The 23,701-nt window shown below is 44.2% G+C and overlaps 1 protein-coding gene across 1 annotated transcript; it reads right to left on the bottom strand.

Annotated features, from left to right (window-relative positions):
* Window positions 1–6,241: 6,241 nt before the first annotated feature.
* On the bottom strand, window positions 6,242–23,243 carry LOC133342433 (cdc42 effector protein 3-like). Its single transcript, XM_061551620.1, has 4 exons — window positions 23,104–23,243; window positions 13,841–14,086; window positions 11,893–12,153; window positions 6,242–9,420 (listed from the first exon to the last, which is right to left on the bottom strand). Exons 2-4 carry the CDS (start codon window positions 14,018–14,020, stop codon window positions 8,833–8,835), a joined length of 1,029 nt encoding a protein of 342 aa, XP_061407604.1. The 5' UTR covers window positions 14,021–14,086; window positions 23,104–23,243; the 3' UTR covers window positions 6,242–8,832.
* Window positions 23,244–23,701: the final 458 nt, after the last annotated feature.

The raw sequence follows: 23,701 nt of genomic DNA, 5'->3' as shown, positions 1-23,701 counted from the left end.
CGAGGTCGAGTCCCGCGGGCCAATCGCGTGCAGGCCTCGTGCGGGCGCGCTCGCTCGCAGCCAATGGGGATCCGCGGAAAAGCCCCACGTCGCGCATCCTATGTGGGAAATACAAACCGTGTTTCAGATTTCCGTTGGGATTTTTAAACGCGGCCTCCCGACAACCTCTGCGGCTGTGACGTCACAGGCACCTCATTTGCATAATAAAATCACGTTGCACGGACTCCTCCGCTTACGAACTTTTCGACTTACGAACTTTTCCGAGATTCGCACAAACCTGGCCCGCATGATGCATCCCTGTCAACCCACACGGTGCATTACTCTTGTACAGGGACATTGGGTGTTTAGGTCCACAGGGCGTGTACAGCCGTCTCAATACGGACAACTAAGATGTGTCTATTTGTTTGTGTTTCTCCCTTGTGATGGGGCTTTGTAGGATGGACGGTGAGATGTATAAGGGGTGACGACAAATAAGGTGTGAATTTGTCTGTAATAAGGGAGGCACTGATAAGGGGTTGACAGGTTTGCTTATGCCCAGTCGCCTGTTCGAACCGAGAGTCGTAAGTTCAACTACCGCGCAATAGATGCCGGTAGCGGCATCTTCATCTACAGAACATGAACAAAGCAACGTTTGTGGGGAATAATAATAGCCATGTTCTATACTTGTTAGGCATAAGCAATTAAGAAATAACGCTTAGTAGCTACGAACAAAAAGTGCGTTACATAGTGTTATACAACTTTTAAAGATATTCCCCGTGTTTTGAATCCACAGGAGTAAAGTTGGACTTACGAACAAATCGACTTACGAACAACCTCTGGAACCCAGCTCGCCGTAAGTAGAGGAGTCCCTTAATTGTGCCGAAAATAAATGCCATTTATCACTCTGTATTAAGACTTGCAGAGTACTGCATGCACCGTAATGCCATTCTCTAATAGGATACATAGCATGCATGCAATATCACACACTGTTTATTTGCGAAGTAATGTATGCTCCATATTATAGGACATTTAGATTGTAACTATGAATTAACATTCATGTACAGCAGTGGTCCTTAGCCTGGGGGTGCGAGATGCCCTTTCTGAGGGTGCCAAATGAAGCCCGGGCAAGTAAGTACAACTACTTAGTTTCATAAAACCGACGTATTTATTAATATAGTTCAAAAGAGTGGATCAACAATGGTATTGAGCCGTAGCATGCACAGAGTGTTGTTGGAAAACACATTTATCAAGTTGCATTTCTTTATGTTTTTGTATAAACCAACACATACAGTATTGTGAACAATATTTTTCATGCAATATCCATAGCGTGTGAACTAACGTGATATACAGGTCCATGGACTATTCAAGGTAAGTTATGGAAATGTCATAAATTTCATTGGAATATTTTGGTAACATGGCAAAATATGCTTGAGAGGAATAATATTGCAATGATTATTTCCAAATGTACACCAGTTGTGATTATATTTTGCATCACACTTGCAGTAATACAATTTTACCAGCAGAGATCTGCACATGCCTATGACTGGATTTCAAATTGATGAATGACAAATTACGTCATTGTTTTGCAACATCTAAAATTCGCAAAAATTATCAAACAAAAGTGATTGTTCTTGGAAGGTGCATTTCATGCGTATATGTCCGTTTCCGTTTAATGTATACGCATACTTTGTTGATTAGTAAAATAATTTAAATCATCGTTCCCCAAAATCGCTCAAGGCCAGTGTAATACAGAAATTATAACTATAGGAATTGTGCGAACAGTGTCGTTTATTTATTTTGTCTCGTCTGTTTAAATGTATCAAGTCGAACGAACACTTGCAAAGGTTTGCTAGCTAACGTGTACACGTTCAATTGTGAGCACAGTTCTGAATATGACCGGTAGAGGTCTACACATGTCTAAGGCAATTTTTTGCAAATATGAGTGCCCTCGAAGATCCAGCAGCCAAAAACACGTATAATGATGCAGTTCGTTGAAGATTCAAAGTACGACATTACTGTACAGGGGCTTAAAATATTGTACATGTATAAAGAAGAGTTAAATGCACTTGTCTTGAGATGGTTTCTTTATTAAGGAGCCACGTGTTCATACTCGAACAGACGCAGACCCCCACTGCAACAGGCCCGAGTCTCCCGCCCATCTCCCTCATATACGGCCCGAGGCCACGCCCCCATTGCCGAACCTTCTCGCTGGTTCTAGACCGCTCGCTCCACCAGCTCACTCCACAGCCCTCTTCCGTCACCTGGCCACGCTCCTATTCTCGATCATTGCCGTAGCCACCAGTCCATTCGTACTGCAAGCTGACTCCCCTGTCATTACCTCCCGTGGCCACTAGTCCACTCACACCGTAGATTGACTCTACTGTCATCACACACGTGTGTACATGTACAAGCCCATTTGACAATCCACTGCCAGACGAGGAGCTCCTTGTTGCCGTGCAGGCTTGAGGGGTGATGGTTATTTGATCAGTTTGGTGAAGGTGCGAGTAGCACTCAACAATGGATTTAGTTTCCCACTGCCAACTGCACCTGTTTTGGGTGCATGGCCATCACTCATGCAAACATTATTTAGACCAAATTCTGGAATGTGGTGCAATCCAAATAAAATATTATTACAGACAAAAATATGCCAGTGTGGTGGAAATTGTATCTCTATTTTAATTTAGATTGCATAGTAATTAATTTCAAATGCCACCTGAATTAATAATGTGGATTAATATTGAATTGACAACATTTTTTACTTTATAAAAAAAGTATTTTAAATGTACGTACTGTGTGACAAATATCTCACAATGCTAAATAGCAAACCTACAAATTCGTCAATGAAAAATAAGCATGCCATGCTAATTATATGCTGCATGTTTAAGTTAAAACAACAATAAAAGTGAATCCCATTTGATTATTATCCTGAGCCAACTTTGCATCATTCTTCATTGTGGTTTTCAATCACTTCCTGTAATTCACTTATATTGGTTGTTTACGATTGCCAAAACAAAAGTCATAACAAAAGTCTTGTACAACAAGTTTGCTTCAACAATTGAAGACTGTTGGAAAGGCACACATAACTGGAACCCACATCAGAGTACGTATACCTAAGGCAATTATTGAAGGTGGTCTGGGATCAGAGTGGTGAGAGATGAGTGACAGCAGGTTGGAATGTCTTTAAAACACCAAACTTTAATATGACAAATACCATACAAAAGTGCATCAATTAGATAGTTGTTTTTAATCTATCTATTTTACTTGCTACAACATACAGATCGGAAACATGGACACTGGCAAAACATTTAACAAAAGCTGAAAAATGTGCAAAAGAGCACGGAGAGTTGTGTTCTGGATTACAATGAGAGGCAGAAAGAGGGACATAAGGATGAGATAACAAATACAAGAGAGACATGGGCAGATCACATCACTAGAAGGGATTATTGCCAATGGTCTAGACTGATGTAGTGCCAACCAAAGGAGGAAAATGCCCAGAGAGACATTTTACACGGAGATGGAGCGATGAAATAAGTTTTTTTATGCAAGAGCATGATGTATTGTTGAATCACAAGACAATGAGGGGTGGCCATGGCTTTGGTAGACCTTCAATCAACAGTGGATAGACCATAGCCGACCATGATTGTCAATACTAACATTGTAAACAAAGCGGAACATAGTATGGGGGAACTCATAGTTCAACTATTTAAGACCAAAATAACTTTTCTTTTGTGAACACTAAGAAGCATAAGCGAACATGAATCACTTTGGGAGAGCAAAGAGGTCTAGTTTCATGTCAAGACAGGTTTATTTTAGTCAGGATTAATGTCTGCTTCTATAAGGGTCAGAGGCAGACTTTACCAAAGGAAGTAGAACAGATTTAGCTTCTGGCTTTAGATTATGGTCACACGTAAATAATGCGTAAAATATCATATCAAGTCCAGAATAAATCGTGGCAGGAAACCCTTAATTGTCGATGTAATCATCAGGAAGAGGAGGTTGCGATGGGTGTGGCACATGTGTCGGATGGAGGCAGTGATGTAGCATGGTTAGAATGGGCCCTGATGCAAAGAGTGAAATGGGGCCCCTAGTTTCACCCCCCCCCCCTCTTTGTAGCCTGGCCCAGTGTATGTGTATCACTCGTATACCACGGGATGGAGGGGAGCAGAGTTACTAAGACAGACATGGGGGTGACACCCAGAGGTCAGGAACCAAGGCGAATCGAGATGGTGGAGAACATTCATTTCCTAAGAACTGTTTTTTTGTGTTTAGTTTGTTATCCTTCCCCCGCATCTTAGCACGGGTGACTACATACGGTGTGAAAGAAGTTCAACATACATGCATATGTCAACTGTGCAACAGCTGTAGAATATAGCAGAAGAATGTGAGTGATGGTTCGAGTGGCACTTGAGTGCACAGGTGGTGCAACTGCACCGGGGAACCGTGCACCGCAGGGGCGCAGGTTTCAGGTTACGAAGAGGGAAGACATTGGACGGAGGTGTGGGGCCAGCCATTCCTTGCACCAGGGCCCATGACAATCGTGGTCCGTGCCACGAAGATGGCAAGCTGCGGTGGCATGAAATATGTCATAAAAGCATTGACCGTATCATCAAATTGTAGAAATTGTTATTGTGATATTGCACTGGCAGTGGTGTACAAGCACAAATAATGAAAACAAAATCAACACATTTGGCAATAACGCTTCCTTAAACTGAAAATATGATAGTAGAGGACATGTCAGGGAATTACTCTTATTCATACTAGGGAGATCAAGCAGAGCCCTTGCCTAACATATCACATACTATATATGTGTGTGTTTTCCTCTTCAACTTGCAGACGGGTCTTTCTCTATACTCCCTGAGGTGTTGCCTTTGAATAAAGTGGGAGGGGGGCATAGAGAGGCATCGCTGTTCTTCTTGTGGATCCCGTCAACAAGTCTAAAGTTAATTACTGGTCACATGAGCATTGAGGTTGTGCACATCATCTGTTTACAACCCTGAGTCAGTGGTAGAAGTTCAACTTCCCTATAGCGGGGGCTAGTCTATCCATAGGAGAAACCACTGTTGACTTGCCAACAACGTGGTACAAATTTTATCGACCCAGTAGGAATGATGGGAGCAGTTAACCTCCAACCACGATTTAAACTCACATCCTTCTGAATTTGAGCCACTCACTCTCCCGCCGAGCCACCAAGTCCTTATAAAATCACCACTGCAGCTGACGTTGTCCAAAGGTCCATTCCAGGTTTATGAATCAGCCAGTAATCTGCCTGGCAAGCAATGGCAGGCATGTAAGCTCATTAGAGCGGGATTTAGTAAATTTTGTCTTTGGCTCCAGAGGAGGCCTCAAATCAGGGTGAACCGAGCCGGCCTGGACACTTTCGACAGTCCTGTCCCTGCGAACACGTCGCACACATCGCTCAGAGATTGCGATTGATATTCAAGTGTGCTCGTGCACGGGATGGTGAAATCATTTCTAAAGGGGAAACCGTGAAAAATTGAACGGCATTTGTGGCACGGTCATTGTTACACAATTAAACAATGCGTGCAACTTTAATTGAAGAGCTGCCAGTGTTTAAGGAAGCAGGTTTAGTTGGCAATCGGTCCTCTGTGCACCTCCGCTTTGGGCCGGGAAAGGACAGGAAGGATTTAGCTGTGATTCTTCTCTTTCCTTTGTCGCATTGAGACTGGGACGCTCTCATTCCCACAGCCAACACAACCCACGTGAGCGGTATCCCACATGCTGTAGCTCACCACACAACCTCCACATGCCTCGCTTCATGATAGTGAGTTTCATTTGCTGGAGGAGATGCGCTGCTGTGGTGTAATGGTTAGCACACTGGACTTGCCTCGCAGAGGTCCCCAGTTCCATCTCCTGGCACGACAGGCAGTTGAAACAATGGTGCAGGTTTCTTAAATTCCCCAACCGAATGGGTACACCACGTTTAGTCGATCCGTAGGCTGCATGTGGTCGAGTGAAGTGTGAGTACTTCCAGTGTGGTAGAGGGGCTTTCTCAAGTTCCCCCTTGGGGGAGGGTTGCCACCCTATCCTGGTTTTCCCAGTATTGTCCTCCTTTTGTGATAGCTGCCCTGGGAAATCTGTAAGTGGTCCTAAGGGCATTACAAGCGCCATTTTTGTCATCTGCATAACAATACCCCACTCAAGATAACAGATTAACGTGAAAGGTATACACTCTTCCGTCAGGTATTCTCAGATATTCTTCTTCCCATGATATGTCCCAGTTGTTTTTTGTACCGCATAGGTGGCAACCCTCCCGTGCTGGCAATTGGCGGTAGGAAGTATTGGATTCTGGTTTAATGCCTCTATGAACACAAAAGTCAGTCGCACGCTATGCATTAGTCACAGCAAATGTAATTCAAAGTGGATAGGTTCTGTACAGAAGAGCAAAGAGCAGTGGCATTGACGACACAGTCATTACAGAAGCATTCGCCGCATATTGCCAATCATGTTTGTCGTAAAATGATTCACCGCAAGATAATGCCACATAAATCCAGCATTCTGTATATGTACAGAATATTAAAATATATTTCCCCTTTCGACTCTATACATTACACTACACGCAAATATAGTACGTTGAGACAAGCACGCGCAAACGACATATTTGATTAAAGCTATTGCATGTTTAAAATAAATGTGTACAGTACTGCATTACCCAATACATCAATACTAATACAACATTATACTTTTTTCTCTTGATAAGGGTCCAGAAAATGTATTTAAATGACCAACAAAATTAGTTTTTTTATTTAGCAACTTTTAATTCTTTCCTTTTAGTCATGATATAATTAACTTATTCTATACGTGTATAATTACTTAATGATTTGGAGCGATGAGATCAGTGTGTGTGCAGGAGTGAGGTGGATTGTGGCATTGCAGGACAATGGCGGGTGGCGACAGCATGAGGAGTCCTTCTTCCAGTCGTGGATAGACCATGGCTCGTGGCAATGATGATTGAAGACTATACTCTCAACAATGTGAGTTCACAGCTATTAATTAAACTGCAAGTGTAAAATGACACAATAGAGGAGACTAGTTTGCGACAATGTGCACTGTTACATCGCAGGACCGTGAGAGATGGCGATGGCTTGGATGGGCCTTCATCCAGCAGTAGACTGATGTTGACTGATGATCATCATCATAATTGTATCACTCCTGTACACTTACACAACTGTGCTTATAAAGTTATGAGGCAAGCAGCGATTCTGGAAGATGACACAAAATAACTGCCACTGGAGTAACTACAAGATCCTGTTTTGAAGCGCCATCTTCTACTCATAAATGTAGAAAACAATCATATTATAGACTTTGGAGGGCAGTACTGAAGGGTTTTGAAAAATAAAGAATGCATACTCTTTTTTTATTTCCAGCTCTAAAAGTCCCATCTTTCACATATACACAAACACACAGATGTATTAAAAAGAAAACCCAAAACTAACCACTTAAATTATTCCGAGAAAATGTGCTATATACTCGACTTAAAGTGTTCGTGACTGCCGTAATTCATATCCTTTGGATCTTTCGGTAAAGTCACGTAGATTGGTTCATTTTCTGTGCTAAATATGTTGTTCACTTCTTAACTATGTATTTCATGTACACTTTTTAGTACTTATAGGCCAAAACACCGATGATCTGCCTTTGTTGGCAGCAACACGGAGGGGGTCTCTAGCCACCCCCACCCCACTTGACAGACATGGGGAGCGAATAGGAAACTTTACTCTCTCCCCTCAAAATATCTGTGCTAGATATTATAATTAAGATTAATTACGTTAACAAAAACAGCATTGCTCAGTGCTGATACGTACACTGGAGCCAAGGGGGAGGTACAAACAACAAAGTGAATCTGAGGCAGGGATTCAAACAGCGGTTTCATGTCAAATCCCCTTAGTAACAGCTCCTCCATGCAGTAGATGCCGATTTAATCATCCATAACATCTGTAGCCTTGCCTCATCCCTGTTCCCACATTTCCTCCACGTACTGCCACTTGTAAAATGATGGCAATCCGCCCGTGCCTGCCATTCTAATTGTAAAACAGCTGAGTTTAAAAGTGCTCTTTGTATCGTGCCGTTTTACAGCGTCTGCACCACAGAGTGTTGGGTGCGCTCTGTGCGGCAATTCTGGAACGCACTTGGCATCGTGCGCCCATGCCTTCGTGCACTCGCAGTGCTCTACAGAGGACACAATGAATCTGAGAACATAAATAGAAGTGGGGGTCACCAGATGCACCCTACAAAAGCCGATATTACGCCGCATTCTCAGGAGTAACCGGTGGTTTCAGGAAGGTAATAACAGCCTAAAGTAACATGTGTCATGCATTTTTTAGGCCTGTTCCCCTTACCCCCCATTACCGCACAAAGGGACATCTAATTTTAAGAACATCCATCCTTCTACTTTTGTTAATTAAGTTTCAAAATATATTATAAAAACAGCACGACAATCGTGACTCCTCTAGAGTTGTAAACAGCCACCGAGGAGCTAAAACATTATTGTGTTTCCATATATGTTTGCCCCATGCAGTTTATAATTTAGGTAGGCAATATATATTTAGGCTCATTAAAGTCACTTTGTTATTTGTGTAATATATATTTAAAACAACAGCTGCTGCTTGAATGTGTTGTAAGTGTACAAAAGGCAAGCTTGGAACCTCTAGGCAAAAGTTATAACAAACAATAGTTTGATAAGGGGCATTCGAGGAGTGCTCGAGTATTGTTTTTGTGTGCGAAAGCTTCAGAATGTACCATGCAATCATAAAGTCATGGCAGTACTGTACTGCCAACACCAATACAGTACTTGACTCTCTCAAAATGAATGACACACTTCGACAGAACCAGCTTTTCTCACATGATGTAAGTTTTGGGCCTTTGCCGATTATAGCTGGCATCTTCATTTTTGTCCTCCATGACACTAAGGATGTCTTCCAGCATGGATGGTCCAAGGTCAAGCTGCAGCGAAATCAGGGAACCCGACCTTGGCTTGGTCACCTCTTGGCCGTCTCTGTGATTGGTCGGCGAAATGACGAGAGGGTGCACATTGCCCTTACGTCCTTCCGAAGCGCGCGGGGAAGTCTGCTGCCGATCCACCCGCGGTGCCGCCCCTGTGTTTCGGTGAGCTTCCCATGGGAACCCGAGCCCATTTGTGAGTCCTCCATTCGCGACGTGCCCATAGCCACTGCTCCGCAATGCAGCACTCTTCTCAGGCAACTCACTCTCCACGTCCGAGTCTTGGGACTCGGAAAGTCGCTCGTTGCCCACATTGTGTCCGTTGCTAACGCTGGTGCCATGATACTCCTGGTGTGAGGAATTCATTGTTCCGTTCGTGGGCAAGGAATGCAGATCTTGTGATGTTGCGTGGAAGACTGACTCACAGCCAATGGAAGCACTTCCCTCTTCATTGTCCTCTGTGCTTCTGTTGGACTTGACATCATCCTGAGAAAAACACGGAGCAATGTTTAGGCCACTGACAATAACACTTTTCACTTCCCATGTAGTGGACTGTTATCGATATCCTGTGTTGAATTGTTGAGGACGGACATGCCACTGATTATCTTGGATTTGTCTGTTAGAATCAATGCAACTTAATTCCTTATGATGAAGATAGAATAGAAAAATCAGTGCAGGAGTTAATATATGCCCTGTACAGTTTACATCATCAAATAAGTGAACCATATTTATTGGAATGAAATGTGTATACTTATTTGTTCAATGTTTAAGCAAACACAACATATCTAAATCATAGAACGATGTCTGCAATTAATGCAAAAAAATAACCAAATACCTTTCTTTTGTGTAGCATTTGTTATACGTGTGATGCGAAAAAAGTTCAATATACATGTACAAGACAGCATCATATACCAATAGCTTTCCAATCTCACAAACGTATTGTATTCGTGTATTATTACACTGAACTACATTATATAAGGCTTAAAACAATGAAGCAAATGTATGCCAGTCACAATAAACAATCAGTATTTTTTTAAGTCATGATATTAATTATTGCAATCAGTAAAACATACAGTATCGGTGAGCAAGAATAGCTCCGGAACATCTAAGGCACGACTGCCGATGGCTAAAACAATACAAAAACATTCTAGCGATTGTTGTAAGAGTTAGTCCCAAATAAAATAAATCATGCCATTGACGTCACTGCCTGACGCGGTCATTTCCAATTGCGTGCGGAGGTGGGCAGGGCACAGAGGGGAAAGAGCGCACATGGGAAGCAGTGCCTCCACCCCACCCCCCGAGGCGCTGCCACAGACCTTTCTCAAAGTCATTTGTTATGTTTCGCCCCGAGGGAGTTGCTAACATAATCGTGATATAGTTACGTGTGTACATAGTGTGGGGAGCGGTGGCGCAGTGGTTAGCACGCCATGCTACGAACCCGGCAGCCCGAGTTCGATTCCCGCTCACGGCCAACACCGTTGATGATTATCTGAATCGGTCTAGGTCGACTCAGCCTCAAATGAGTACCTGGTGCGGTGTGTGAACTACACCATTCAGGAGACAAAGGTGGCCGTGCGTGGTGCTGGTCATGGGCTCCTCCCCACCCCTCCACCGACCAGCACTGACCAGTGTGGTGAAGTATAGACAACCAACCCCAATGATTGGCATGGCATGCAGAGGCCTTCATGCAGCGGTAAATCGAGAAAGGTCTCTGTCGATCAATATTTTTTATTATTTTAGACATCAACAATGTTTTAATCAGTGCCGTTGATCTAAATATTATCCACGAAAAACATATAGATACTGTACATGTTCATAATCTTGTATATATTATCATGATGATGATGATGCATTCTAAATATTCATGCTGTTACTGGAAATTGTGGTGAGGAGTTTTTGGCTTCTATATTTTGGCCGTGAATTGTTTTATTTCTTGTCCTCTCATCCTGGTCATGATTGAGGAACTTCATCAATTTATGTAACCTCATGCTGCATTGCGGAATTGTTGTTACATCACTGCCAAAACAAACATGGGTCTGCCCTCATCTGTTTATAGCCCTGAGCCAGTCAGTGGTGGGAATTCCATATTGCTATGTCAGGAATATAATGGTATTCTTCGGACAACCAACGTCGAATTCATAAAAAGTGGCACTCAATGTATTGAATGGGAAGGGTTGAATGATGAACTCCGTTGATCCCAGATCAGGATTTTAAGCAGTGGCAATTTCTATTGGGGAGGGAGCTGGAAATTCACTTTCTCCCCACTAATAAATGAGTCTCCCCCCCATTCAGAAGCTGCTTCTTTGGTAGCTAGGAAGGCACTCAAGTTCGGTGGATACCACCAAACCTCCCTTCTGCCAGATTCTGTTGCAGGGAACACAAGACCTCCCTGGTGTGCTCTTAGGAAGTGCTTTGTCACGTGTGGAGTCTTTACATTGACCATGTGGATATGGGCTCCTCTGTGACCATCCCCATCCTCAATTTTAGGTGACGCTCCTCCTTCCCCTCCCCCTCGGTCCCCCCTGTTTACTGTCTCCAAGAATCACTGCTGTGCTCGAGTAATAAATAAAATCTGAATGTTTGTTTTTCCATTGTTGAGATAAAAATGAAATATTGCCGAGATGTTATACACAGATAGACTCTCCATGAGTTATGGAAAATGCCACAGATAAGTTTATGTATTTGAGGAAGCCAATCCCTGCCTAACAACGTTGGGGGAAATAAATGTAAAATTAGTTGTATAGAATAATGTACCATACATATAAAATCATCTGACGACTTGAAACTTTGCAATGAGCTCGACTGAGACCGATTTTCCTTCCGTTTAACGTCACCAAAAAATAGGCACTTGAGGACTTATTGTGACGTCATGGCATGCGCGGCTAATGTCAGCAGAAGACATTTGTGACCTGTGTAGCAGACAAGTGGTGACGTTGGCAAGCCCGTCGCATCGCTCACCTCATCGGCAGCCTGGTCCAGGTAAAGCCGGGGTGGCTTTGGTGGTGCCAGCATCAGCGCTCCTTTGGAGGCCACGCCCACAGACCCGCTGTGCTCCTCGTGCTCTTGCGGCAAGGCCATAGGCTCGATCAAGGATGGCAGCGACACTGCGGTCTTGAGCATGGGCTGATCGGCCGACAGGTCTGCCTCTCGTCCATCCATGTAGCCTTCGCTCGCAGTTGATAAACGCCCTCGAAAATCTGGCACCAAGTCAAAGCGGCCCTGCACACCCGGACATTAGTGGCATTGACGCTGGGTGCCGGTTGCTTTTTTTCATCCTATATCGAACAAAGCACTGGGTAATTTGGTTTCCTTCCACATGAAAGACACTCATTAATAATGAATTGGACAAACGTCCCTGATGCCAGACCCTCCTGATGGCTCTGAGACACAGTGACGCTTTCCTGTTTGAACAAAGTCCATCACCGTTGTTGCTAAACATGCCACCAACAGTATGATTCAGTGGCCCTGAAGTCACAGCGAGTGGCTCGCAATTCAGAAAGTTAAAAGTTAAATTCTAGTTAGGGGTTAAGTTCAATTCTCGTTAGGCTTCAACTCAGGTCTTTATCCCTTTAGGTCAATGAAATGAGCAGCACTTTGTGGGAAGTCACCAGTGGTTGGTTGACTTATGGATAGACTTCCCTGCTCCCACACATTTTTCCCCACCATATGAATAGGGAACTTTCACCAGTCGTGGCTCAGGGCTGTAAATCAGACATGAGCACCATAAGACCACTTTCACTATTACAAAACCAATTCCTCAATGACAGGTTTTTTTCCACTGAGATGTGCTTTTATTGTACGTAGCCAGATAGTTCAGGGGTCAGAGCAATGAGCCAGACCTGGTGAGATCTTGAATCCAGGTGGTCACCCATGATGAGATCAAGTGGAGCAAGTTGATTGCCTAAGTCCCGTCACCAACAACTGTACAACAAAACTGAAGTATATTAAATTTAGCTCTACTTATTTTGGTGAAATTCTGACTCTTGAGAATTATAAATATCAGTTTGACCGTCATGCGACTGACATCACTTTGTGGAAGTGTGGGTGTGGAAGTACTGTCCTCTGCTGTGTGGATCAGAGGCCACTTCATAGAATCATCAGAATATTTATTTATTCTGGAGAAATCCAATGAGCTATGAAGTTCATTGTCACAGATGTCCAGCAGGGGCAGGTCAGAATGTGACAGCAACAAATAACACAAAACACGATCAGAGTGTAAAATATATTGTTACGGTAAGCACAAGTACAGCAGTTATATGATATCAGCTTCCACAGGCCATTCTCTACCTTGGGAGGCGGGTTGAATGGATTCAGCATCTCATGACATGATACTGATTGATAGGCAGGGCTTAATTTGTCACTGAATACTCTCCGGGTCACCAGTATCGACAGACACGTGAAAAGTATCCATAGTTAGAGGTACACTAGATGTGGTGTGCCAGGTCTGGAATATTTTTGGGGTCATTAACCTAATCAGACCCGGGTGGAATTAAACCCTAACGATGGTAAAATCGGGTTGAAGTTTGGAGAAAAGACAAAAAAACTAAGTGATAATATATAACTAAAACCAAAATTATTTTTCCCCAGGTAAGGCCCATTGAGCTATATAGTTATTTTTCAGAAGCGACCGAGCCACAAATGATAGCTCAACGAAGTGGCTTATCATGTGGACATTTCTAGCAGCCAAATACTCTAAACGCATGTTTCTAAATGTGGAGGAAAAAGCCGGAGGACCTGGATAAAAATCCACGCGACCACGGGGAGAGAGACAAGCAAACTACAAATATAGAGCAGCAGGCGTCAGGGTCGGGATCGAGCCCACGACCTCTGGCATACCAGGAGAGGTAGTTGACAATTAGCCGCCGTGGCGCCCCCCAAATAATAATAATAAATAGTGTGTACACACCTGGAGGAAAGTGAGGTCTCCGAACATATCCGCCTTGCCGGCACGTCCGATGTGAGCCAGGTGTCGCAGTTCCCCCATGGGGGAGCTGATCATCTCCGGTTTGAGGATATCTCGGAGGTGAACCTTGCGGCCCCTTTTCGACAAGGGGGTCTTGAGATAGATGGGTTTGCCGATTGGCATGGCAGCTCCGCTCGCCAGTTCACCAGCGCGGTGGGGGGGGGGGGGGGGGTCAAGCACTGCTGCTGCCTGTCAAGAAATGTAAAATCAACAAGTCAGACATCGGTCAGTTTCCGCTCCTGCGTCAGTTTGCGCGGTTGTGCTTCATAGCTCTGGCAGGCGTTATTGGGTTGTACAGCATGTGTCGTTCAACACGGTGTCCAACGTTTCACACCACGCGCAAGGAGCTTCTTCACGAAGTGAAGACACTCCTGGCTAGGTGGTTCACCATGCAGACACCATACGTTTTTCACCTCTCCTTCCTCACTCCCCATTAACCTTTGCAATGCCCTAGTGTCTGACGGCATCAATCCACTACTCTATTCTTCTTCTTTTGTTAAAAACCAACTGGTCCACGACTTCTTGTCTGCCACTCATCTATAGTCCTCATCCGATCCTCTTTATACTTTCAAAAGATCCCAGCTCTTCTTCTTCCATCCTTCCTTGACTGAAACATGATATGTTTTCCCCGTGTATCAGACAGTCTGCAAAAAAAGTTTAGACAAAATGCAAACTGTGCAATGTTTCCTACGAACGCAGTGTCCAACAGAAACGTATTTTGTGCAATATGTTCTTGTCTATGTTTACAACGACTCGAACAATTAAATCACTACATAAAGCACACCACGTTGGAAAAGGCGCGATTATCAACTACAATGCGGTAATCAAACAGGAACTCTGGAAGGACTCCACACCATTGCTCTGGGTTGTGTATTTTGGGTTGTGACTGCCAGCCCTCGGTAAAAACTTAATACACATCATATAGCCATTCAGCAACAAAAACCCAAAGCAGCAGTACTCTCCATTATTGTGATGTAATTGCCAAAACACACACTTAAAGTGTTTGGCTATTCCGGTCTGCTAATATTACTCACCCACGCCGCAAAACTCAGTCACACCCCACCCAATGGGCAATGCACTCTTAAATGTTAGACGTAACCTAAGAGACAGCGCACACGAAAGTTAACATGCAGACTGTCGGGGAAAAGTGGAATACACATTGCAATGTCTACACATTTCAAAGCCTATGCGATTGCTCAAGTGAGGGTAGAGGTGGTGTCAATCTATTGTTTGAAGCGCTGAGCCAGCCGTGTAAATCCCACGTTAAAATGATGATGGTCGGGGGGGGGGGGTATCTATCACTAGGACAACCTCTGTTTATTTCTCCGCAACGTGAAACTCGCTTTATCGAACCCAGAGGGGTGGTGGACCAAGGCAACACCCAACGAGGATTTAACTGCTCGCGACCTCCTGGCCAGATTGAAGGTTTATACGTCTGGTTGCCACAGCAGTCCTTCATTATAAATATAACGCATATCATAGTTCACATTTTGACCATATAGCACACAAAGCGTGACTTTATATTATATGCGGGTGTCTAATGGCGAAATTCCTGCGTGCATGCACACAACGCTGCTTTTCGTTATCCATTTCACAAATGTTTTTTTTGTAAAATGGATACTAAAATAATTCAGATGGGAACATGCCAGGGGGTACGATAAGCTTGTGAAAGAACACAGCGTATTTTCAGCCGCTTCCCGTCACAAAACACCAAAACTAGCTCTTCCACTCGCAGGCTGCCTTTGTCACGAGGAGGAACTGTGTGTGTGTGACAAATCTGTGCTGACGCCAGCCATGGGTATATTTTTACGATGAGCTTTTTCAACATTATCTTGTGTGCAGTGACGAGGCAAGATTGGATTTGTGGGCGACAGAAGGATTAAAGTCACTACTCTGCATTTATATACGAGGCCACACGAGCGAAGACGTGTCGACGAGGTTCTGCAAAGTCGCCGTGCTAAAGCAGGTGTTCACCCTTTGTATCTTTGTTGTTCTTCACGCACCACACAGGTTGCTATGCCAAATCCACTTCCATTAGTCACGTCACTGTCCTATTCATACAAAAAAAAAATCGCTGAATACATTTTTTCCAGATGTCCTTTGAGCATACACACGCATTTTTCAGATGGGAGTCCGTAATGTCTGAATTTCAAACACCCGCTTAGCTCAAAATCTGACTCGAGTATATCAAGTTAATTTAACAAATAAAAGTGCACTTCATGAAAAATTGTGCTTCAGTTGCTGTTATCCAGTGTTTTTGTCTTAAGGTGCCAATGTGTAATGGTTCACAAACCAGACTTGCAACTCAGAGGTCGTGGGTTCTGTCTACCAGCAGTTGAAAGAATGGTGCAGGTTTCTTAAAGCCACCAGCCCCCCTCTATCCACCCAGCCGTATAAGGACACCACAGTTAGTCCACCAGCAGGTAGTTTGTGGTGGGGTAATGTGTGGGTACTCCTATCTCATCTAGACAGCTTGGACTAATAGGCCAATTTGCACCTTAAAAGGGGCGCTTTAGAGCTCCGTCTAGTGGAGGCCCTGATACCAGCAGTGGTGTGAGAAATACATTGCAGCCCGACACGAACAATTTGTTCATACTTTAAAAAGTGTTCTCATAAATGCAAAACTGTGACGGTGTGTTGTATGTAAAGAACAACGCAGAGACCTCCACAACACGTGCAGTACAGGGGGAAAGTGTCAGCAAAGTGGGACTCAATTAGGCAGGAAATATTGAGCATAAATTATTCAATGACTCACAACAAACTTAGCAAACCATGTTTGGCGCAGGCAGATATGGTAGTTGTCTGTTTAAAGCCATTTGTTACCATTTATGGTAATACAATTACGGTAATACATTGACCTTCATGCAGTGCCGGATTATCCTCGTAGCAACAGTCGCCACAAATGTAGCTGCGGGCCCCGCACTTTTAAGGGCCCCGCGCTAAATGCTTTCAAGCTATCAATTCCGGTTCAGTGATTCTGCACTTGCTCTATTACTATAGTAATACACTGCCTTCAACTTTTATGAACGACTGGGTGTTTAAGGTTAGCGATTTGTCGTATTATCTGGCTGTATAGCAAATGAAAAAATGCAATTACTTTACTGTGCAAGTTAAACATTTGTGTTTTAATATGTTTTTTTTTTATTTAGGGCCCCTTTATAACATATGCTACAGTCCCGCACTAGCTTACTCCGGCACTGCCTTCATTCTGTAATTGTAATGTATACCTTTAGTCTATCAGCCTATTGGCCTTCCAAACTTGTGATTACCAGCAGCATTTTTTAAACATGGACCGGTTTTGCACCTTCTGAGTCTCATCATCAGAGTTAAACTTAGACTTGCAAAACAAGCACTGCTGGTTTTACCCCACGTTATTGATAGGAACCTATTATCCAGAACACGCCGCAGCAGCACATAATGAGTTTGGTAACACCAAGAGTAATACAACATAATGTACAGCCCTTTGTCAATCCACTGCTGGATGAAGAGCTCTTGACACTGTATTGGTAATGGGGTTTGTTGGCCCATCCCTCACCATGCTGATCAGTGTGGGTTGGTGAATAGGCGGTTGACGGTAGGACCGGTTTGTTGAGATATCACGCGTCACTGCTATTAGTTCGCCTTGGGTGGGAAGCACATTCAAGTTGCTGGGTTGATCGTGCGGTGGGATAACCAGCGATTAAATTGGGAGGGAAATCCCAAGCGACTTATTTCCCACTTCATGGCACACACGAGGAACACAAGAGGAACGTGGGTTTCATTCGCATTGTCTCACCTTCTAAATAATGATGCAGTCAATTTTTCGATTTAAAACTTTCGTGACTGCAGGGATTCATCTTCTTGGTTCTTTCGGTAAAGTCACGTAGAAGGGAAGTAATAAAATAATAAAAATAAAACATAATAAAACAATTCTCACGACGTTTTGGCCGAAACGTCGTGAGAATTGTTTTATTATGTTTTATTTTTATTATTTTATTACTTCCCTTCTACGTGACTTTACCGAAAGAACCAAGAAAATGATGCAGTCTTAAATGTCTGCTTTAACCGCTCGTGCTAATTCTCAACACCACCGCTCCACCCCTTTCATGGGAATTCTCCAATACAATTCCATACAAATTCCAAATAAATGTCAAACGGTGTTTTCTTTTGGCGGTTAGGAAACACAAGGACGTAAGTAACGCTGGGTGCTGTCCCCTTTGACGATTGTGCCTCTGCTTGCTTTTGGATAAAGCAAACAGGTGGGCCACGGAATTACGCTGTACATTGACATCATTTGCATTCAATGCCAAACTTCTGCCCTCCAAAGCACCGGCAAATCCACAAGTGTGGAATTATCTGACAATGAGGCAGCTCGCAAACAATGGGCGATGGGTTTCCCAGTGTCCCGCTGCTGCTGTTTGGAAAAGCCTCTTCCCTGTCCAAGCTGTTTCCTTTCATTTAGCTTTAAAAAAAATTATGGTTCGGAGCTTTATCTTTGTTGCAAATCAAAACCTACTATTGTTGTTCCATGGAGTTTGGTTCAACTGAGTTGAACATTTTCCAGCTCTGACGTAAACGTTGAATTATCCTTTTTCACGACTTAAATTATGTGTTTTAAATGTTATTAAATGTCTTTCCATATTACAATTTACAGTCATGTGTCTTACCCTTTGAACAGAACAGCTATAATGCTTGGCTAAACAACATTTCAAATCAATCTGCAAGGCCCAGGAAAGCAATGCATATTTTTGCAAGGCCATATTTGCGTTTCAGGAATACATTTCTTACTTATTTTTTCTCATTTATAAAGTATAAAAAAAAGTATAGGTGCTTTGTTATACAACATGGAAATCAGGCGTGCTGGCCAAAATAATGACAAGTATGCGTTCACATGGCCCTAAGGCCATTTTATATGTACTTATACTAGCTTTACTACCCGGCTTCGCCCGGGACTTGGATTCACCACGCCCGGCCGCCTTTGTCTCCCCAGTCGCGAAGTTCACACAGCACACCAATTACTCGTTTGAGGCTGAGTCGACCTAGGGGAGGTCCAGGACCAGTTCAAATAATCGTCACCGGTGGTGGCCGTGAGCGGGAATCAAACGCGGGTCGCCGGGTTCGTAGCGCAGCGCACTAACCACTACACTACCGCTCCCCCCACACAGACAGCGCACTAACCACTACACCACCGCTCCCCCCACACACACACACAGACACACAGACAGCGCACTAACCACTACACTACCGCTCCCCCCACACGCACACGCGCACACGTCCACATACACGCGCTTGCAGCAGACACACGACTTTCAGGGTGCGTATGGCAGTAAACGACTGAAATAATAAAGCAGCAATGCTGCGCGAAGAACGCCGTAGACCTGCAACACATTTGTATGGCACTTAACTCGTGGAGGGTGGGGGGGGTGCGTGACATGAACAGGCACACTGCGTGACGCTTCCACATGCGGGTGACATGACACATGTGACGTCACAGCTCACTTGCCGTGCAGAATCTCTGCATTATTGCGCTCTCCCCCCCCAAGAAAAATACAGAAGTCTATTTTTAACGTTTTTGAATGGTGTACAGTCTGGAAAGTACCCACATGGCAAATTTCAAGTTTGTTGCATGACGGGAAGTACGTTAAACATTTTGAACAGACACACACAAATTTTCCTTTTATATATATTACTTAAGATTAACGTCAGTTTAATTCATGAAATAATTTTAACGAACTAAATTTAATTGGGAATACAGTGGTGGTTTGACTTCCTTGTTGCTGCCTTGCATTATAGATGTCATGTTAGTTTTGTGGTATGTTGAACTTCTGCCGCACCGTACGTGGCCAACTGTGCTAATTGGAAGTGTTTAGGAAACCGATTGACTGTAAATAAGTACAAATATGTACGCAGTAAGATGCACATTCGGTCGCCTTGGCCTTTTGCATGAGCAAACCCAAATTCTTATATCATTTGTCTCTGAACAGCTCCTTTCTTACATATTATTCGGCAAGGAAGGCAAGCTAACATCTGTAGACGCAAGGGAATGAGTACAAGCCACGAAGATGAGATGATACAAACCCATGGCTTTTGCTGTGTGTACAGCGGAAACATGGCACACAATAGTGGGCACACATGAAGGTCCTGAGGCAGCGCACTACCACCACCGATGGTCAGAATGATCGTGGGAATAGTCTGGAAGGACAGGGTCACCAACAGAGAGGTCACGAGAAAAACCGGATGATCAACGGTGGAGGATATTAATCAGAAAGAGATGATAGAGACGCGTAAATTGTCTGCATCGTATGGACGAGAACGGCATTGCAAGGCAAACTGTGAGCTGGACAACAGTGAGAAAGTAGACGGAGAAGAGAACATTTCAGAGACGCAGTCAACGGCGACCTGACGGTCACGGAAACGTCACGTGATGAGGTGGCTCGCTGAAGACTTCCAAGTTGTGGCAAAGTTGTGTCTCCCAACGTGCCGCCCTTCCGTCAGGAACTAGGCACGTCACATTTCGCCGCCTCTCCCAATTCAATTGATTGATATAATTCAGGGTTGTTATTCGATCCATAAAAACAAACATATCAATACTATTTTAACATTACCATGAGTGCTCATTGGTTCTTTCGGTAAAGTCACGTAGGTAGAAAAATAAAATAAAACAAAAAATATATATCACGACGTTTCGATCGCAACACAAGCGGTCGTCCTCAGGCGGATAAAATAATCCAGCAGTGGAACTGCTGAACCAGCGTGACTTTACCGAAAGAACCCAAGAGTCACGAAAGCTTCAAATCAAGATTACCATGAATGTAGCAGCACCCGGTTGGCTGCAATAGTGATATGAAACCATTCTATACAACATACATGACTCGATAAATGTCATTTCTTACATCCGCAAATCAATTTGTGACTGGCGAGCTTAAGAATCAAACATCAATCAGTGAAAAAACACATCGTTAGACCCCCCCCCCCCTTGTTTATTACAGGCACTTTGCCCCTTTAACCACGTATCTTTCTGTATGCGTTTGCCGCCAGAACTTCCGTCCGAGCAGTTGGGGTGTACTTCTTGAAAATGTATTTCTGGTAAAAAAAAACAAGTAAAAAACTATCATCTTATGTAACACCCAGCTTACGCCATCGTTGTAAAAAAAATCCCGTGTAGTGAAATAGAAAAAGAGAAAAAATAAGGTCTGTAATAAATCATCCGCCTATGCAGGAGTGAACACCCTCTGGAGGGGCTCTCCAGAGATGCCTTTAGTGGAGATGCTCCACCAGCAGCAGTTGCACAGATCAAGAATTTGCAGGGCTGCACCTTTACCTTTTTCACCCAGGGGTTCACCACACACAATGCCCACGACGAATTCGATTAATTGTCGCGACCAAAGCTTCTGGTTTCATTCAATAATCTTCTTTTGAACGTTGTGGTGAATAGTAGCACCTCCCGTGGGTGCCGCGGTGATGTGAACCCCATTACACAGAACTGATCGTTAATATAATCGGCCATTATCGATCCACTGCTAGATGAAGGCCTCCCCGAAGCCTCGCCATCCCGAACGGTCTTAAGCAGCAACAATCGAGCTCGCTCTTGCGCAAAAGTTGATGTCGTTGCTTCATCTCCCTGGTGGACATCCACTCTTTGCCGCGTGTTAATAGCGCCTTCAGCTGCTATTAATCTCGACCACCAGCCATCATCCCGTGTCGCAGCATGTCCTGCTCAACCCCACTTCCTGTACTTAGTCAACATGATGTACGTAACTTGTGTTTATTCCTCTTTTTGCCTCTCTCTATAATTCTAATCAAGCGCCTGACGACTTCGCAGTGCATTTTCTGCACACGTTCAGCCTTTCCCCATATTTTTTTGGCAATGTCCATATATCGGATCCGTGTCATTGCAAAACAGGTGACACAACACCGATTAAAACGTTATGGCACGTCGGTGAGCTTTGGTATTCGTACATCGTTGCTGATTTGATGCCCCGTTCCATCCCCAAAGCAAGCCACTCCAGTGTGACTCTGTGCCACACGCTCACCCATGTAAGGAACATCAACAATCTACGACACATACACCACGTTGCTCGTATGCTCTTATGTGAACGGTACCGTAGTTGTAAATAAACATAACTTGACAATTCTGCATTTGCGGTTTACATTTAAATGTTTTTACATTAGAAAATGTGTGTACATGTAATTACCTCGATATACTACGATAACATTATATTGAATTGACGCCGAGTATTACCAGGCCATGCCACTGCAGTCACATCGACACCGGTGCGTTGTACACGATGAGAGAGACATTCATGTCGACTCAACTCTCCTAGTAACCAAATTAACAAGCGAATTCACATTCACACCAGACGAAAGATGTCACAGACTTATTTACACACGCGTAAAACCCACGTGTCTTGTCCTCCACCTCTGCTAGTAAAGTAATTTACACACAAAGTCCACCGCTGCTGCTCACGCAACATCATCATCATCACACATCATCACTCAACATCATCACTCAACATCATCACTCAACATCATCACTCAACATCATCACTCAACATCATCATCATCACACATCATCACTCAACATCATCACTCAACATCATCACTCAACATCATCACTCAACATCAACATCATCACTCAACATCATCACTCAGCAACATCATCACTCAACATCATCACTCAACAACATCATCACTCAACAACATCATCACTCAACAACATCATCACTCAACATTATCACTCAACATCATCATCATCACCAACATCATCACTCAACAACATCAACACTCAACATCATCACTCAACAACATCATCACTCAACATCATCACTCAACATCATCATCATCACACATCATCACTCAACACCATCACTCAACATCATCACTCAACATCATCATCATCACACATCATCACTCAACATCATCACTCAACAGCATCACTCATCACTCAACATCATCATCATCATCATCACTCAACATCATCACTCAACATCATCACTCAACATCATCACTCAACATCAACATCATCACTCAACATCATCACTCAACATCAACATCATCACTCATCATCATCACACAACATCATCACTCGTCATCATCACACAACATCATCACTCAACATCATCATCATCATCACTCAACATCATCACTCATCATCACTCAACATCAACATCATCACTCAACATCATCATCATCACTCAACATCATCACTGACACTCGCGGCCGTTCACCTTCCAATCTGCGCGAGGTCCTCTCTAATTGTGACGTCGCCTCGGGGCGAGGAGGACGCGGGGCGCAATTCCCGGTGACGGAGACGCAGGCAGCGACACTCGCGAAGGAGGCGGCGCGGGCTGTGACTGCGCGGTGCGAGGAGCAGCGCATTCTTACTCCTCTTCAGCCTCCAACCGAGACACCCCCCACCACACCCACCCAGCCACACCACCCACCCCAAATTGCAGACGCACGCGGCTCACGTGGCCCAGCCTCCCGACCAGCCACCCCCCCCCCCAACCACCAACACCACCCAGCCACCCCCACAACCACCAACACCACCCAGCCACCCCACAACCACCAACACTACCCAGCCACCCCCCCAACCACCAACACCACCCATCCAGCCACCCCACAACCACCAACACCACCCAGCCACCCCACAACCACCAACACCACCCAGCCACCCCCACAACCACCAACACCACCCATCCAGCCACCCCACAACCACCAACACCACCCAGCCAGCCACCCCACAACTACCAACACCACCCAGCCACCCCACAACCACCAACACTACCCAGCCACCCCCCCAACCACCAACACCACCCATCCAGC

The sequence above is a fragment of the Lethenteron reissneri genome, chromosome 14 (assembly GCF_015708825.2).
Source record: "Lethenteron reissneri isolate LAM-NWPU_2019-01 chromosome 14, ASM1570882v1, whole genome shotgun sequence".
In the NCBI taxonomy this organism is placed as follows: Eukaryota; Metazoa; Chordata; class Hyperoartia; order Petromyzontiformes; family Petromyzontidae; genus Lethenteron; species Lethenteron reissneri.
The sequence above is the reverse complement of the archived record's forward strand: the minus strand, read 5'-3'. Positions and strand labels throughout refer to the sequence as shown.